The following is a 17,587-nucleotide window of genomic DNA, read 5'->3' as shown; positions in this document are numbered from 1 at the left end:
CACACACGCGCACACGCGCACACACACACAACAGAGCAAGTACCTCAACCTCAGCATGTGTCCTCCTCCTTCCCAGAGACCTTTGCTTCAGATCAAGGCATTGCTCCTTCTTCACACGCAGGCCATCTCCTCCTCAGAGATACCTCTGAATTTTTCCTCTGCCTCCATGTCTTCTGCTGCTAGGTAGGACTCTGTCACTCTTGAGCACTGTGGCGACATAGGAAACCATGCATAATCCAGGGTTCTGGAGCCAGTGGTAGTCTGAATCCTAGCTGGCACTGGGGTTTCTGGTCATGGGGCATTTCTTCTTTTGCAAGTTACTTTCATGTTCTAAATCCCCTTTTTCCTCTTTGAGGCATAGGAAACAGCAGTAATAATAACCACACAGGGTTGCTATAGTAATAAGAGTGATATAGGATATGTACAAGATACCTGCCTTAATGAGAGGTGCCTAATAAATAATTTTCCCTTAATAAAAAATGATTGATTGATTGATTGACTTTTATACGTGTGTGCCTGCAGGGGGTTTTGTGCACCTCTTGCATGAAGGTGCTGATGGAGGCCAGAGACAGATCCCTTGGAATTACAGGAGGTTGTGAGCCACCTGATGTGGGAGCCCAGAGTCAAGGCAGCAGGAGCGTGAAGCCTCCCATCATACCACATCTACACTCAGAAGCAGGTGTAGCTGCTGCTCAGATCACTTTCTCTACTCAAATATAATCAGGAGCCAAACCTAGAGAGCTGTGCTGCCCACAGTCTGCAGAGTTCTTCCACATCAATTGAGGAAATAAAGAAGGCTCCCAACAGACATGCCCAGATCCAGATAGTCCCTCGCTGAGGCTCTATTCCACTTGATTCTTCATCATATCAAATAGACAATTAAAACTAAGCATTGCATTGGGAAAAATCTGATCCTAAACAATGATACTACAAAACAAAATTTTAAAAAAATCACATGTAAGATTACATATTTGAAAATGAAGTAAAAGAATGTGTATATACATATTTTCTTAAATGGGGAAGAACTGGTTCTTCTTTTTTTTAATTAATTTTTATTGAGCACTACATTTTTCTCTGCTCCCCTCCCTTCCTCTCCCCTCCCCTTCAACCATCTCCCAAGGTACCTATGCTCTCAATTTACTCAGGAGATCTTGTATTTTCTTACTTCCCATGTAGATAAGATCTATGTAAATCTCTCTTAGAGTCCTCATTGTTGTCTAGGTTCTCTGGGATTGTGATTTCTAGGCTGATTTTCTTTGCTTCATGTTTAAAAAACACTTATGAGTGGGTACATATGATAATTGTCTTTCTGTGTCTGGGTTACCTCACCCAAAATGATGTTTTCTAGCTCTACTCATTTGCCTGCAAAATTCAAGATGTCATTTTTTTCTGCTGTGTAGTACTCCATTGTGTAAATATACCACATTTTCCTTATCCATTCTTCCATAAAGGGGCATTTAGGTTGTTTCCAGGTTCTGGCTATGACAAACAAAGCTGCCGTGAACATAGTTGAGCACATGTCGTTGTGGCACAATTGAGCATCCTTTGGATATATACCCAAAAGTGGTATTACTGGGTCTTGAGGAAAGTTGTTTCCTAATTTTCTGAGAAATCGCCCTACTGATATCCAAAGGGGCTGTACCAGCTTGCATTCCCACCAGCAATGCAGGGGTGTTCCCCTTACCCCACAACCTCTCCAGCATAAGTTGTTATCAGTGTTTTTGATCTTGGCCATTCTTACAGATGTAAGATGGAATCTCAGAGTTGTTTTGATTTGCATTTCTCTGATGACTAAGGATGTTGAGCATTTCCTTAGGTGTCTTTCAGCCATTTTAGATTCCTTTGTTGAGAATTCTCTGTTTAAGTCAGTACTCCATTTTTTTACTTGTTCTTTTGATGACCAATTTCTTGAGTTCTTTGTATAATCTGGAGATCAGACCTCTGTCTGATGTGGGGTTGGTGAAGCTCTTTCCCCATTCTGTAGGCTGCCATTTTGTCTTGTTGATCATGTCCTTTGCTTTACAAAAGCTTTTCAGTTTCAGGAGGTCCCATTTATTGATTGTGAGCACCCTACCCACGATGCCATCCCTGGGCAGTGGTTTTGGGAGGCAGAAGGAACGGGACTGAATGTGAGCTGAGAAAGCACTCTTCCATGGCCTCTGCTTCAGTGCCTGCCTGGAGCTCCTGCCGTGACTTCCTTTGTGAGGAAGTGTTTCACGCTGTAAGATGAGATAAACCCTTTTCTCCAACAGCTGCTTTTGGCCATGGTGTTTGTTACAGCAACAGAAAGCAAATAAGGACAGTACCTAAGAATTGCTCGGTGCTGTCATCACTCTCTGGCTGCCATGGAACTAATGAGTTATTGTCTTACACCCAGAGGGCTGTCACTTTTCTGAGATCGTCTCTGTGGAGAACAGGCGGCGGTGGGATGCCCGAGCGCCTCAGACTCTGCTGCAAATAATGGCAACAGCGGATGTCACCTCCACCTGCCCCACCATGCCTGAGGGTGAGTCTTGGGTCGGTTAGTGTTGGCCGGGGCCTGGCACAGCTGTGCTCCCAGCACACACTTATTGGAATAGTTGTCACTTCTCAGTCACTAAACGTTTGACACAGACGTTGTTTGGGCCTCCGGAGAATCAAATTGAGACTTGGCTTCTAGTTATCCTAGCAGTTGATGATGCTGGTCATGCAAAAGGAAAGGAAGAAAACCACACCTGCTGTCTTTCCTGAAGTGAGAGGGGGGAAACAGGAGGGTGTCTTCTGGACTTAATTCCCACACCAGCCTAATTAGAGCCTTGTCATTTCATCGACGGTTTCTTTTACCCCTCAGTAATAAAATTGGTCTTCGGGTTAGGGATGCAATTCTGCTGTCAAGAGCTCGTCTAGCATGCACAGGTCAAGCTCCAGCAAACAGGTGGTCATGTTTATGCAACAAGCAGTTTTCACTACTGACTCAACCCCCAAGCCCTTGGAAGTCATCTTAATAAGCAGGGAGGTTTTTTATTGCTCACTTCCTTTGTTCCTTCTTATCGCATAACCCTGAGAACAGGTTAAAGTTTAAAACCGTGGTATAAGGTGAGTGAACAACCACCCATGTCCTTGGACTCAATTATCCCAAATGGAACTATTCAGAACAAAAGCTTTGCCTATGCTGAACACATACGGCTGTCTTCTTGTGCTTGTTCCCTAAGTAGTGCAGTATAGCAATGATTGTGCAGCATTTGCATTGTGTTATGCTGGGCAAGTCACCTAGGGTTGATTTAAAGCCTATGGAATAGGCTGGAGAGATGGCTCAGCAGCTCAGTTCCCAGCACCCAACTATGGTAGCATGTAACTTGAGCTGTAGGAGACCTAACCCCTTCTTCTGACCTCCTGAGTACTGCAACCACATGCACAAACCAACACCCTCACACATATACACATAATTACTAAAAATAATAAAAATGAAGTCTTATAGAATAAAGTGTGCTGGTCATTAGACATGGTGGCACATGCTGTAATCTCAACATTTGGGAGGGAGAGATGGAGACCAGGAGTATCAGGAGTTCAAGATCACCCTCAGGTACATAGTCAGCTCAAAGCTAGTGTAAACTGCATGAGACACTGTCTCATCCCCACTCCTATAAAAGTATGTGGGAAGGTGTGCATAGCTTTTATGCAGATAGTGCCAATTTCCTGTAAACTATTGAATCATACACATATTTGAAAATATTTTAATTTTATTACCTTTAATTATGGACCATTGTGTCTGTGTGTGGATATACACATGAGAAAGTGTCTGTGGAGACCAGCCATTAGCATCTCCCTGAAGCTGGAGTTACAGGTGGTAGAAAGAGACCATGTGGGAAGCGAACTTGAATCTTCTCCAAGAGCTGCAAGTGCTTTCAATTGCTAAGCCATTTCTCGAGCCCACATGCACAGATTTTTATATCATTGGATGCATTCTAATTAATCTGCTTTGGGCGCCAAGAGATAAGTGTATCATGAAAGTGAGTTAATGAGCTGACTTATAATTCTGAAAGACCAAGGGTGAACTCAGCTTAAAAAATAAGCACATGGAAACTCATCCCAGTGCACACAGTAAAATATGACTCTTCTCATCAACACGTGACAAAAAGGCAGTAAAGTTGCTTTTATGCCGGTCTCTTTATTAATAAAATGGGGAATGTGATTACATCCATGGTTCTAACATTTTATGGTCTTAGAGAAACTGAACAAAGAAGCACCTTTATGTTTGCTAATGCAGTATCCTTTGTAGATGGCCAAGTTGTTGTGATGGAAGGTAGTCCAGAAAGTGGGAAGCAGTGGTGGTATGTACCAGGGACCTCGAGTGCTTTGGCAGCAGCCCATGCCTGCAGTAATTCACTGTCAGCCAGGGAAGGAGAGCCTGGTATGTAGTTTATTTCTTACTAAGCTACCGGTACCCCCATGGAGTTATGTTGATGCTTTGTGAGTGCAGAAAGGTGCTAACAGTATTTTGCCGTGCGAGAGAACTGGGAACATGTCTTGCCTTGTTTGATTTGCTCCCAAATCAAGCTGTTTCCAAGTGATGTAACAAATGGCATGAACTTCCAAGGACAGAGGCATAATTTTGTGTAGCATTTGAAGGTGACAACTGAATCTAGCATTGCTCATCTCTGATAGGTATTCAGGGGCTCACTTTATTTTCCTATGGGCAATGAGAATGCAAACCAACATAGTTCGTTTTGTTTTGTTTCCACTGTATTTTGCTTTCAAAGAGTACACGCCACTTTGTAGCTCTGGACAGCTGGATAGCCTGGAACTCTTTGTTATGTAGACCAGGCTGAGCTTGAACTCACAGGGATCCATCTTCCTCTACCTCCTGAGTGGTCTTCATTTTTAAAGCAACACTCATCCCTTCCTTCTCACCAGAATCTTTGTGTTGTCCAAGAAAACATCAAGCTTATAGGCACAAGTGATCTTCCTGCTTCTTGAGTAGCTAGGATGACAAGCACACATCATTACATACAGATACAATATATATGTTATATATTATTTTTTATTTTTTACTGTTTTTATTGAGCTATATATTTTTTCTACTCTCCTTCCTTCCTCCCCCTATATGATTATATAACTTCCTTTCTCTCTCTCTCTCTCTCTTTCTCTTTCTCTCTCTGTCTCTCTCTATATACATATATATACATATATAAAATCTCACGTGATACACACACTATATATATAATCTCACATGATACACACACACACACACACACACACACACACACACACACACACACACACACACACACTCTGTGCCTGTGCTTCCTGAGTGCTGGAATTAAAGGCATGTACTACCGCACCTGACTAATCCATATTATATTTTTATTATCAGATTTTCTTAATTGACTCAAAATGGCTACCATATGATTCTTCATCTTTATTTAGATGCATTACTAAGTGATTTATTTTCCACTGAATCAAAAAATAATTTCCTATGTTACAGTTTAACTTTCTCCTGGGATGTTTACATCTGTGTTATTGTTTAACTTTTTCCCTAGGAAGTTTACACTAAATTCATTCTGGGGGCATCAAGCATAGGTCAGGCATAGTGCTGTATAACTATGGCCCTAGCATTTTGGAAGTATAGGCTGGAATACCTTGTGTTTGAGATAGCCTGTTAGAAATGGGTTTGAGGATTCCAAGAAAATGACTGCATGACTTAAATTATTTCAGTAAGCGAAGTTTTTAAGGATGGTTCGATTTTGGCAGGTCTTAAGTTTTGATACTCATACTTTATTTATTTATTTATTTTGGTTTTCCGTGACAGGGTTTCTCTGTGGCTTTGGAGCCTGTCCTGGAACTAGCTCTGTAGACCAGGCTGGTCTCCAACTCACAGAGATCTGCCTGCCTCTACCTCCCGAGTGCTGGGATTAAAGGCGTGCGCCACCACTGCCCGGCGATACTCATACTTTTAAAATTTTTATGCAACCTTCAAATGGGCTAATTTTGTCTCTTCCTGTCTGAACCTTATCATGATACTCATTTTTTTTCTTGTGTTGCCTACTTTTAGTACAGCACCAAACAACTGAATATTGCATTAATTGCTTTTCTCATCATTGATACTAAATACTCAACAAGAAGCAACTTAAGGGACAAAGGACTTTTGGTTCATGATTTGAGGAGCTGCTGTCCATCCAGGAAGGCATGGCAGAAGATGTCTCTGTGGTGTCAGGAGCATGTGGCAGCTGCTCACATACATCTTAGTGCACCAGAGAGCAGAGATGGACCAGGAAGCAGGGCAGGACTATAAAACTCAAGGCTCTTTGCCTAGCAACCCACTTTCCCTATTCAGGATCCACCTCCCAAAGGTTGCACAATGTCACCACATAGTGCCACTAGCTGGGGTCTAAGTGTTCAAATACTTGAGCCTGTGGGGGACATTTCACATCCAAACCACAGCATGTTTCTTTTGGCATCCCTGTCAGCACCTTGTTTTGCCATCATGAATGGCATTCACTGTAGGACTGTGGGTATATGTTGTTCATCCAGTGCACAGATGAGTCTACCTTAATCTTTACTATTTCTTTCAGTAGGAATGATAAAACCACAGCTTCCTCAAGCAGACCAGGAAGAGGCAGAAATAGCCTCTGATGTTGTAGTGGATGATGAACAGCTGGATCCAGGATCTGACGGTGATATGTAAGTCAGTCATGCAAGTGAGCTAGAAGATGGCTGTAGAGATCTACCTAAGGAGACCAAGTCTTATAATAGAAATGGATTTGTTTGGGCTCTGCCCCCACTCCCCCATCTCTGTGGTGTACATGTGCATGCAGAGATTCATGTGTCTAACAGAATATGTTTTTCTGTTTTAGGGTTGACTCATAAGCTTGCTTCACAGCAGGGCATATCTATAATACCCAAACTTGAGAGTTACAGGCAGAAAGGCAGGAGGATCAAGAATTCAATGTCAGCTTCAGCTATAAGCAAATTGAAGGCCAGTCCAGGCTACATGGCATCTTATCTCAACTCCCCCACAAAATGATGAATTGCATGATATTAAATATATATACATGCCAGGTGTTGGTGGTGGCACATGCCTTTAATTCCAGAACTCAGGAGGCAGGCAGAGCACTGTTGAGTTCAAGGCCAGCCTAGTCTACAAAGTGAGTTCCAGGACAGCCAGGGCTATTACACAGAGAGAACCCCTGTCTCAGAAAACAAAACCACACACACACATTTTCTTTGTGTATTGATTTTTTATTTGAAACAGGATTGATCTTTCTATGTTGCCAGGCCAATAGACAAATCATTTCAAGTGCCCTTCCTATTTCAGCCTCCCTTGTAGTGGGGAACAGGCATGTTTCACTGTGCATGGTAGTTTAAAATGAATTTTCTAATAGTTCAAATTTCCTTCTATAGGTACAACTTAACTTTATAGTTGTTGTTGATATAGTTTTTGTCTTTTGGCAGCACTAGGGACTGACTGAACCTAGGACTTTTTACATGTTATATATTCATTCTTCCATGTTTTCTTAAAAACCTATCTGGATATGATCTATTGGGTTTTCCACTTAAATGTATATTTTTTTTTACCCAACTGAATTTTTCTTATATCCATATGTTCTTATTTTATTAATTTGAAATGATTTCTGATAATAATTTTGGCAGTACTGAGATTCAAATATAATATCCCATAAATGCAAGGCAATTCTTCTACTATTGTATATGCTGCACATTAATGTGTACTCCCTTTGAGGACAACTTACCAGCATCTCCCATAGAAATAACCTCCTCTAGAGTTAGTTCATCATCTTCCTTGTTAGTGAAGAATGGAGTTGGGTATCTAGCTCATTGGCAGAGCGTGTACTGAACATGAACAAAGCCCTCATTTGATTCCCAGCACCGAACACTGAAACAATCCAGTTTGTCCATGTCTTTGCACTAGATTTGGTCACATGTTTTCTAATGATAGTTTGTGACCTTATTTTGAAGAGGTATTTTTTCTTCCTTTCCTTTTGTACATTTCTTTCAATGTTTTCTTCTTTAGGTCCTGCTCCATTTGTGACCTTTGGAAAACAAGAAGGGGTTAGAAAAAAAAATTCCAGTAATGTGGCTTGTCTATTTTGACCCAATTTGGTGTCTTAGTTCCTGTTCTATTGCTGTGCTAAAACACCATGACAAAGGAAACTTATAAAAGGAAGCATTTAATTGGGGTTTGCTTACAGGTTCAGAGGGTGAGTCTGTGATCTCATGACAGGGAGCGTAGCGGCAGGCAGGTAGTGGGAGAGAGGCTAGACCTGGTGTGGGCTTTTGAAACCTCAACAAGGCCACAACTCCTAATCTTTCCCAAGCAGTCCCACCAACTGAGAACCAAACATTCAAATATCTGAGTTTATGGGGTAGGCATTCTCACTCAAACTACCACACTTGGGAAGAAATCCCACAAGAAATTCGAAGCTCAGACTTGGTTTTGCTCAGATTTGGAGTTTGAATCACAGCATGGAGACCCCCACACTCAGAAACCAGCATAAAAAATGACATTAAAGGATGTTATTGCTTCTACTATCTCAGAAGAAGTAAGTATAAAACGTTCAGGTGTTATAATGTGCTGAATTTTCTCACGAGAAATGAAGATGAGTTCATTAAATTAAACTTAAATGTAAAAACAGCATCTAGCCAGATGAGACCCTCTTTCAAAACAAAATAAAATACAGCCACTCAGAATCCACTACAAGAGACCGCAAGCACAAGAAATAGCTGAATTAGGCCTAGGCCATGAAAAACTTCATAATTATGTTGTGAAGATTATATTTTAAGTTATTTAATTAAAACAATTAGGGAGTAGGGGCAGGGAGAACACAGCTCAGTAAAAGAATGCCTACTTAGCATGTATGAGAATTCTTGAAGGAATAATGTAGAGTGACAGAGAAGGACTTCCTCTCCTGTGTATAGGCACCTGCCCCTGCCTGCATCTGCACACACATTCAGTCACATACACTTCCCTCCCCAACCCAAACGGATACAATCATTTGCTATCTGATGAAGATCCAACTTGCATAATGCTCAGGTGGAAGCACACAATGAAAAAGGAAACTAGTTTTTTCTATTACTGCTTTTATATCATAACACTGATTCTGACTGCTTATTATTTCAGAAAATATGAGGAGTCTGAAGATGAGTTGAGAAGTGAAATGATAGAATCCCTAGAAAAACTTGCAACTTCCACAGAAGAAAGGGAAGAGGCTCCCAGCTGCTCCAAGAATGCTGAAAAGCCAGGAGAGAAAAGAAAGGCTAAACTTGGCAGCCAGAAACTCCAGTGAAGGTCTGGAGTTTGGCCTGTCTAATCTGCATTGTTAAGACCACAGTTCATCAAATGCCAGTCAAGATGTGCACATATAAATAACCTACCTCTCATTGCTGGTGATTCATGTCCCTAAAGAAAAATCTCTCACTGAGCTCATACTTTGCCCAGATTATGCTCTTGAGGGACAACTGGTGAATGCTGTTTTTTAACTTTAACTCTATTAAATTGGAACTATCTGTTCATATCTCCATGTTTGTCTTTAAAATAAAATTTCTTAGGGAAAAAAAATCAGCTTTGGCTATGTATGGCAGTTACTACACTGGTCCTTGCTCAAATGGTAGTAAAACTCTATTAACCCTTCCATTCCCTTTAAGGTTCTTGTAACATTTACTCGGAGTCCAAGGGAACAAATTTTAGCAATAGAATACTGGAACTATTGTGATCTTACACTTTGGGGGTGAGCAGAGTTAAGAGGAAGCACAATGGGGAAAGTGAGGTAAACTGCAGAGGCCAATTTTCTTCTAGAAATTCCGAAGTTCCTATCATAGCTATGTAACAGAAGTAACTTTTCTGTTGTATTCACGGACATGAACACAGATGCACTCTCATTTACTTATTCAAAGCAATGATTAGGAGTCAAGGGTACTTTTACATAATATTCTGAAAGTACTAATAACAACACTGGTACTTGTCATAATTTTTCTTACATGATGATCCTGTAAAATACTCTGGAAATTATTAAATTAGGGCATGTGGGGCTGGTGGTATAGCTCAGAGGTAAGGTAGATGCTTAGCATGCACAAGAACTTGGGTTTGATTCCCAACACCAAAACCAACTATATGAGATACAACTATCTCTAACTCACTTAAGGCACCTATAAAGGGCGGGAGAGATGGTTTGGTTTCTAAGAGGACTCAGAACAACGTTCTCTCCTCCCCCAAGAACCATAGACTAACTAACAAAACCCCCAGTACCTGGTATCAGAAACCTTTTTGTCATGGGACCATGATCAAGAGACCCCCGAGACAATATAGGCTATTGCTATTGCCTTTGTTACCTAGCAGAATTGAAGGGAAGTCCCCATTGCTGAAGACATCACACACTTTGGACACAAGACTTGCAGGATTCAAGGTGATCTGACTGGAAAGCTTCCTCTTTTGACTGGAAACTAGATTTCATAATGCAGGAAGGTGCTTTGCCAGCTGCCAAGGGAGGATAGCAATCATTAGTCTTGCTCAGCTGTGATGCTTATAAGCCTCAACAATGACCAGCATGAGCTGTCTCTAAACGTGCAACAGTGGTACTTATATACTGGTGGTAACCAACAGCTGCCAAATTAGATGGAAGGATCATTCAAGAGAAGGGAAGTCATGCCTTGATGGGGGAGAGTTTTCTGTTTTCTGTTAATTTCATTGGTTAAATAAAGAGACTGCCTTGGCCCTTTAATAGGACATAAAATTAGGTAGGCGGAGTAAACAGAACAGAATGCTGGGAGAAAGAAGCTGAGTCGAGGAGTCGCCATGATTCTCCTACCAGACACAGATGCAGGTTAAGATCTTCCCTGATAAGACACCTAGTGGTGTTACAGGGATATTAGAAATGGGTTAGATTAACATGTAAGAGCTAGCCAATAAGAGGCTGGAACTAATGGGCCAGGCAGTGTTTAAAAGAATAGTTTCTGTGTAATTATTTCAGGTAAAGCTAGCCGTGCGGGTGGCCGGGTGCTGGGAACGCAGCCTTGTTGCTCCTATTTCAACAATGCCTGGTTAGTGAGGTCACAGAGTTTGGAGAACATATTACTGCCACTTTCATAAACTGCTGTTTATGAAACTGCATTTTAAATGTCTATCTTTATACCACGGATAAGTGTAGTTTTCATTCTGCAGCAGATGGAGACCATCATAGGAAGCTACATCTGGTCCAGTGTAGAGAAGAGCGGCTGTGGGGTGCCCAGTCCTAACTGATACAAAATACAACACAACCCTTACACCTAAGGTACAGTGAACATTCCACAAGAGAGGGGTAGAAAGATTTTAAGAGCCAGAGGAGCAGGTAGTCTGTTGTAATATTCTTATTTTCTAGATATGACAAAGGAATCTACACCCACAAAATCTCAACAATGTGCCTGGAACAAGACCTGAAGAGTGACCACTCCAGTTGATAGTCAAAACAGATGAGGAAATCTTACATGGCTCAATCCCTAGATGAGGGTTCTCAACCTTCCTAATGCTGTGACCTTTTAATACAGTTCCTCAAGTTGTGGTGACCCCAACCATAAAATTATTTCATTGCTACGTCATAACTGTAATTTTGCTAATGTTATGAACTGTAATGTAAATATCTGCTATGCAGGATATCTGATATGCGACCCCCAAAGGCGTCTTGACCCACAGGTTGAGCGCCTCTTTCATAGATTAAGAGCCACAGGGAATTAATGACTGGTGAGAAAGAATTATTTTCCCTAAGGATGAGCCCCCTATTGGTCATCTAATACCAGTGGTCATCCCTAAAACAATACAGACAAGCAACACCAAAGGGACCCAGAAGCTGCATTTATATATTTATTTGCATACACATATAGCAATAATTAAGGAAAAAGAGACCATGAACTTCAGAGGTAGGAGAGTCTGAGGGGTAAGGAGAAGTGGAAAAATAATATAAATATTTTAATTGAAGTAGAGAAATCAACCGTCAGATTTAGCTACAAGTGGATTTTGTATCACTAGCTCTACATCACATTGGTTATAAATATATTGTACAGACAATGGAACATATACTCACAGTTGTGACTTCACACACTGTAATAGGAATGTGAATCCCCACTGCTGTGGACCACTGAAAAGTCACAACTGTGGAGGACTTAACAGCTGCTCACAGGTTTCCTAGAGACAGTTAAAGACGAGCCCCGACTTTTGCACAGTACCTGACATCTAGTAAAAAAAAAAAAAAATCTGTAGAACCTTCTTAGGAACACCTGAAAAAAACTATACATGTAAACTGTATTTTATGCTTTTGATACATGAAAATAATTTTGAAGTTAAAGTGTTAAGAAGTTGAGAATCCTTTCTTCTTTCATCCCATCCTGCTTTTTAAATTCCAATTTCTATAATCTTTATAATATTTTGTGTGGATGGGTAGGCTGTGTGAGCTATAGCCAAGTTTTACCTCAAAGACTAGCCATAAAATTACACAGAATTACATGTATTACAGGTTTTTTTATTTTTATTTTTTTGGTGGTATTGCTTAATAATATGACTCTTGGTGGCTTTTTCTGACATCCTTATTTTTATTTTACTGGCCTCCCTCCATTATTTACCTCCTCCCCCTTTCTCTAAAAAACCACCCCGGATACACACCCCACACACCATTTCCCCTACCAGGTCACTGTATCTTTGGTTCTTACTTTTACAGAGGCAATGCTTAATCTGCAGAGTAGCTGCATACACTTCACATCTTATATCACAATTCTGAAGGTATTATCAAATTGATTTCAGATGAAACACCCAAGAATCAAAAAATTTAAGGCATAGCTTCAGTGTTAGCAGGTCGGATATTTGTGAAGGGTGAAGCCAGGTCCAGCCCAGCATACTAACTACCACCTGGCACCCCCCACTGTGTGGGCACCATGATAAGATATGCTTCAGAAAAGCAACTTAGCTTCCTATTCTGTTGAATGAATGGAGGCTGACTTTTAGCCTTAAGTGGGTGGGGCTGTTAATGGATGTGAAACTCATAGAAATGATCTGTGATGAGCACTAAACAAAACCCGACTTCCACACAAACCTAGTTATGGGGAAGATTGTTGCCTGTGTTTTGACTTCAACGTATCTGTACATATCCATGAAGAGATCAGTCTATCCCATCTCTTGATTGATGTTTTAGACTAGGATTAAGATGTCTGTTTGAAGCTTCTTTTTCCTTTTAAGAAAATTATTAGATATACTTAAAAGGGTTACCCATGCTGTTGTTTGCCAGGACTCCTGGGGTTGGGGTAAAGCACTCACTGGTTAAAGCACTTGTGCACCATGAGCGTGGCTCTCTCCAGGTTTAATCTCTGCCTCCCGAGTATTGGGATTAAAGGAGTGCGCCACCACTGCCTGGCTCAATTGGTATTTTTTTTTTTTTTAAGAATTGTACTGTTCAGATATTGAGACCAAATATTAATGTAAAATCTGTAAATTAAGCTATATGAGATTACTTTTTCCATAAAGATAATTTTGCCATTTTGTTTAATACTACCATGTGTATAAACACATTGCTGAGAATATTGCTCAGGTAGCCTTTATTACAATAGAGAGTAAACGTAGAAAATATTTACACGTGAAAGCATTTCCAAATGAAGCATTTCCTTTTACTTTTTGATGCTGGAGATGGAATACAGGACCTTGCATACACCAAGCACAGGCTCTACCACTGATCCACACCCCAGCTCCACTTTGTATAAAATATCTAGAATATACACAGATTTGGCATTAAGTGAGTAACTTCTCCACAGAAGACAGGAATGCGACTTCAAACTCCTGGTCAGAAAACCTGCTCACAGACGCTCTGGCAGTCCTTCTGATCTGAAGTCTCTTTTCTGCAGACAGAGAGAGAATGTGAGCCATGGTTTCAGCATAGCCTTCTTCACTCTCAGCCAGAAATCCAGTTATTTGTCCTTCATGAGGAACGACAATGTCGAGCTTTGGGCCTCCTGAATTGTGTGCAAGGATAATTGTGCCAGCTGCCATACACTCCACAACTCCTGAGAAAGAAACAACAACAATAAAACACATAAAATTTTAAGTTTTTGATGAGCACAAATCTTAAAAAATTCTGAAACATTTGATTAAATATTTGTGAGTCTAGCTGCTTATTTAATATGATACAAAATAAAACAATTTTAAGGATTTTTTGTGTGTGCTTGCCTGTGAAGGTACCATGCAAGACGGAGGTTAGCTTCAGCTTGCTCTATTGCTCTCCACTGACTGCCAGACACTTGCTGATTTTGGAGCTCACTGATTTGTTTAGATTGTCTGGCCAGTGAGTTAAACATCAACTAGAGCCGTGGTTCTCAACCTCTGGGTTGAACCCCTTTTGGGGGTGGGGGTTGAACAACCCTTTCAAAGGGGTCTCCTAAGACCACTGGAAAACACAGATATTTACCATTTATAACAGTAGCAAAATTACAGTTATGAAGTAGCAATGAAAATCATTTTATGGTTGGGGGACACTATAACACTCCACCACCAGTGGTGGATTCATAGGTATGCTGCCACACCTACCTTTTACACGGGTGCTGGGGACTTAACCTAGGTACTAATGCTTGCACTGTGAGCAGGATACTCAGTGAGTTACCTCCCCAGCACCCATTCTTTAAGCCTTTTAGTTTTCAAAGTGTCATAATAATGTTGCTTCACTATTGATTAAAAACAGACAAGTAGATGGAGGTCTACAGAAATATTCTATGAAGTCAATACACTGGGACCGAGGATATAGTTCAGTAGGTTGAGTGCTTGCCTCATATGCATGAAACCCTGGGTTTGAACCCTAGTATCACATTAAACACTACATATGATGGTGCACACCTATATTTCTAGCCACTGGGAGGTAGATGAAGGAAGATCAATAGTTCAAGGCCATCCCTAGTTACACAGCAAGTTCCAGGCCTGGCGAGGCTATGTGGGACCCTCCCTGTCTCATCTCAAAGTAGGGAGTGGGGTGGGGGGATAATATACTACACAAAGTAGAAGACTAGACAATACTGCCAGATGATAAAAGATGAACAAGCACCAGAAGATAGAAAACATCAAAAGTATAAAGTTTTAAGAGGTTCAATAACATCAGCAGATGAAAGTGTAAACAACCTTAGAGAACTAAACTGTGCTGCTGCTCACACAACACACAGCTGCCTGTGTTCAACAGCAAGGTGGAGTTGGGTAAGTTTTGGTTATTGCTTGCTACAAGACGTATGTGAAGGTGTAAGTTACTCTCTCCAGCTTTCCCTAGTTGTACTTCTGTTTCATTCCCTCTCCTAAACAGACCTAGCTATGATGCTTTCTGTACTCACAGACTCCAGGTGCTCTCACTGGTTACCTCTGCTTCTTGTTCTCTTATCAGGGATCTTTTCCTGCGTCACTGATGGCCTCTTCCCTTCCCCACTGTGCAGTCTGGAGCCCTGCTCCTTTTCTTTTTGTCACTAAACCCTAGTTCCATGCTTGCAAAGCACAGTCCATGACCATTTCTGTAGCCTCCCCTTCTTCTGCCTGCTCACCTGCTCCTGCTCAGCTCTTTACTGAGGCTCCTCTTGCTCTCACACTTTCCCCCAGCGATCTTCACCACATCTGCAGCTGCCTGTGCCACAGTGTATTAGTCAGGGCTCTCTAAGGGAACAGAACTGGCAGACTAAGTACATATATTATAGGATTCATTAGAGTGACTTACAGCCTTAGTAGAGGCTTCTAGAACAATCAAAACAACTGTGATGTTTTGAAGGAGAATGTTCTCCATAAGCTTATGTATTTGAATTTGTGGTTTCCAGTGGGTGGACTTGTTTGGGAAGATTAGGAGCTGTGACCTTATTGAAGGTGTGCCACTGGGGGCAGGCCTTGACATTTCGAAAGACTTGCACATTCTCTGACTCCAAGTTGTAGAACAAGATATAAGCTTTGAGTTGTTTTCTGTCAGCATAGCTTTGTGCTCCTAATATGGATTCTAATCCTGAAACCATGAGCTCCCTAATTTTTCTTTTATAAATTTTGTTGGTGTTTGTCATAGCAGTATGAAAAGAATTAAGATAAGGACCTAAATGCATATCTTGCAGTATCAAACAACTTGCTGGAAAGAAAAACTCACCAATCCCAAAATGCTCATTCCACATGGTATGCAGCCCGATTGTTGCTTCAGACAGGTAATTCTTCAATTCATCGAATGAAATGTTTATTTTAAATTCCACATCTTCTTGAACGCCCAAATTCTCAGACAGTTTTCTCAATTGGTTTACGCGAAGCTCATCATCTTTGTTTCGACACCCCCCAATAAGGACAAGTTTAAGTGAAGGGTATGACTCAGGTGCCTTCTCATTTAGCAATTTAGCAAAGGCTTTGATCTGCAAAGCGTGATTCTTTTCAGGCCTGAACTGGCCAATGGAAACCAACAAATGTCTTGGGGTCACTTTTTTCTCATGTAAGGGGATGTCCAGAAATGTCTGCACATCACAAGGTGGATAAACAATGTTAGTGCAATGGCCAACTTTCCACAGTGAGAGAATATGATTCAGTGTCCAAGTGGAATTCACCATGACTACATCACTGCAAGAACCAACAAGGCCATAAATAAAAGCAAATAAATAGTAGTAGATGAGCTTTGCTTTGCTGAGAAGAGCATTCCTGCTAATGAAAGCTGCATTATTAAATCCAGTGTTTTGATTCTTCACTACAGAGAGCATGTCAGTGCTGATAGTGGGATAATGAACATAGCTCCCAACTCGGCAGCCCCCCACATATTTAAACAGAGGGAGTGTGAAAGCATATCCCATAGAGTCGATGTAAACATCAGGAACACGCTGCATCAGAGCTTCCCAGCCAAGAAGAATGGATCCAAGACTCTGCCCCAGCAATGTGAAGTGGGGATACCGACGATCTTCCACAAGGTAGCGCTTCCTTAAGAAAACAAACTGTACTGGGTGAACTAGCTTGATGTTAAATCTTCTGAAAGCACCTTCTAGTATCTGTTGACCACTGACATTACTGTCACCAGTATATACTACATAAACCGCTTCAGGATACCTGAAACAAAATATTATTAATTTCAGTTAAAATTCAGGCAAATGTTACAATTTCCTCATATTCACAAGCAAGCTTATTTTTATACTAAAATGTTTTCTACCTCTTTTCATTTATTGCATTTAAACTACTGACTCCACCCTTCCTTAAGGTTTTAACTTAATATTTCAAACGAGACCATGTGCTGTAGTTTGGTTGTTACCTGCACATTCTACAGCTGAAGCTTAGGAGTGGCAAGAAAGGAAAGGAACTCATAATGGGAATAACAGGAGTTGTGTCTTTTTAAACTTTCTTCTGCTGAAGACTGAACTCAGGCTCCTGTGCATATATAATACACACTTTACCCCTGCACTACACTCATTATTTGTGGGACCTTATAAGAGGACTAAAGGAGAACATTCACTCCATCACAGCAAGAAGATGCAGCAAGCAGCGGTTACCTATGAGTGAATCACATTCTTTGGCTCTGGACTGTAGACTTCACAACCTCTGGAATTACGAGCAGTACATTTCTCTTGTTTATAAACTATGCAGTTTAGCCGAGCAGTGGTGGCGCAC

The 17,587-nt window shown here is 41.0% G+C and overlaps 2 protein-coding genes across 2 annotated transcripts in view; one reads left to right on the top strand and one right to left on the bottom strand.

Moving 5' to 3' along the window:
- Nek5 (NIMA related kinase 5) overlaps window positions 1-9,455 on the top strand; it is a 34,203-nt gene extending 24,748 nt beyond the window's left edge. The window contains exons 16-19 of the mRNA XM_026786854.1: window positions 2,378-2,506; window positions 4,259-4,390; window positions 6,555-6,660; window positions 9,116-9,455. Coding sequence (XP_026642655.1) covers window positions 2,378-2,506; window positions 4,259-4,390; window positions 6,555-6,660; window positions 9,116-9,281 — 533 coding nt within the window. The 3' untranslated portion in view covers window positions 9,282-9,455. The remainder of the gene's footprint in view (window positions 1-2,377; window positions 2,507-4,258; window positions 4,391-6,554; window positions 6,661-9,115) is intronic.
- Window positions 9,456-13,464: 4,009 nt separating this feature from the next.
- Alg11 (ALG11, alpha-1,2-mannosyltransferase) overlaps window positions 13,465-17,587 on the bottom strand; it is a 7,914-nt gene continuing 3,791 nt past the window's right edge. Inside the window, exons 3-4 of the mRNA XM_005362407.3 lie at window positions 16,101-17,032; window positions 13,465-14,010 (exon numbers count right to left, since the gene is read on the bottom strand). Of these exons, the coding sequence (XP_005362464.1) occupies window positions 13,739-14,010; window positions 16,101-17,032 (1,204 nt within the window). The 3' untranslated portion in view covers window positions 13,465-13,738. The remainder of the gene's footprint in view (window positions 14,011-16,100; window positions 17,033-17,587) is intronic.

This window comes from Microtus ochrogaster, linkage group LG7_11 (genome assembly GCF_000317375.1).
Source record: "Microtus ochrogaster isolate Prairie Vole_2 linkage group LG7_11, MicOch1.0, whole genome shotgun sequence".
NCBI lineage: Eukaryota > Metazoa > Chordata > Mammalia > Rodentia > Cricetidae > Microtus > Microtus ochrogaster.
This window is presented reverse-complemented; position numbering and strand designations above follow the sequence as displayed.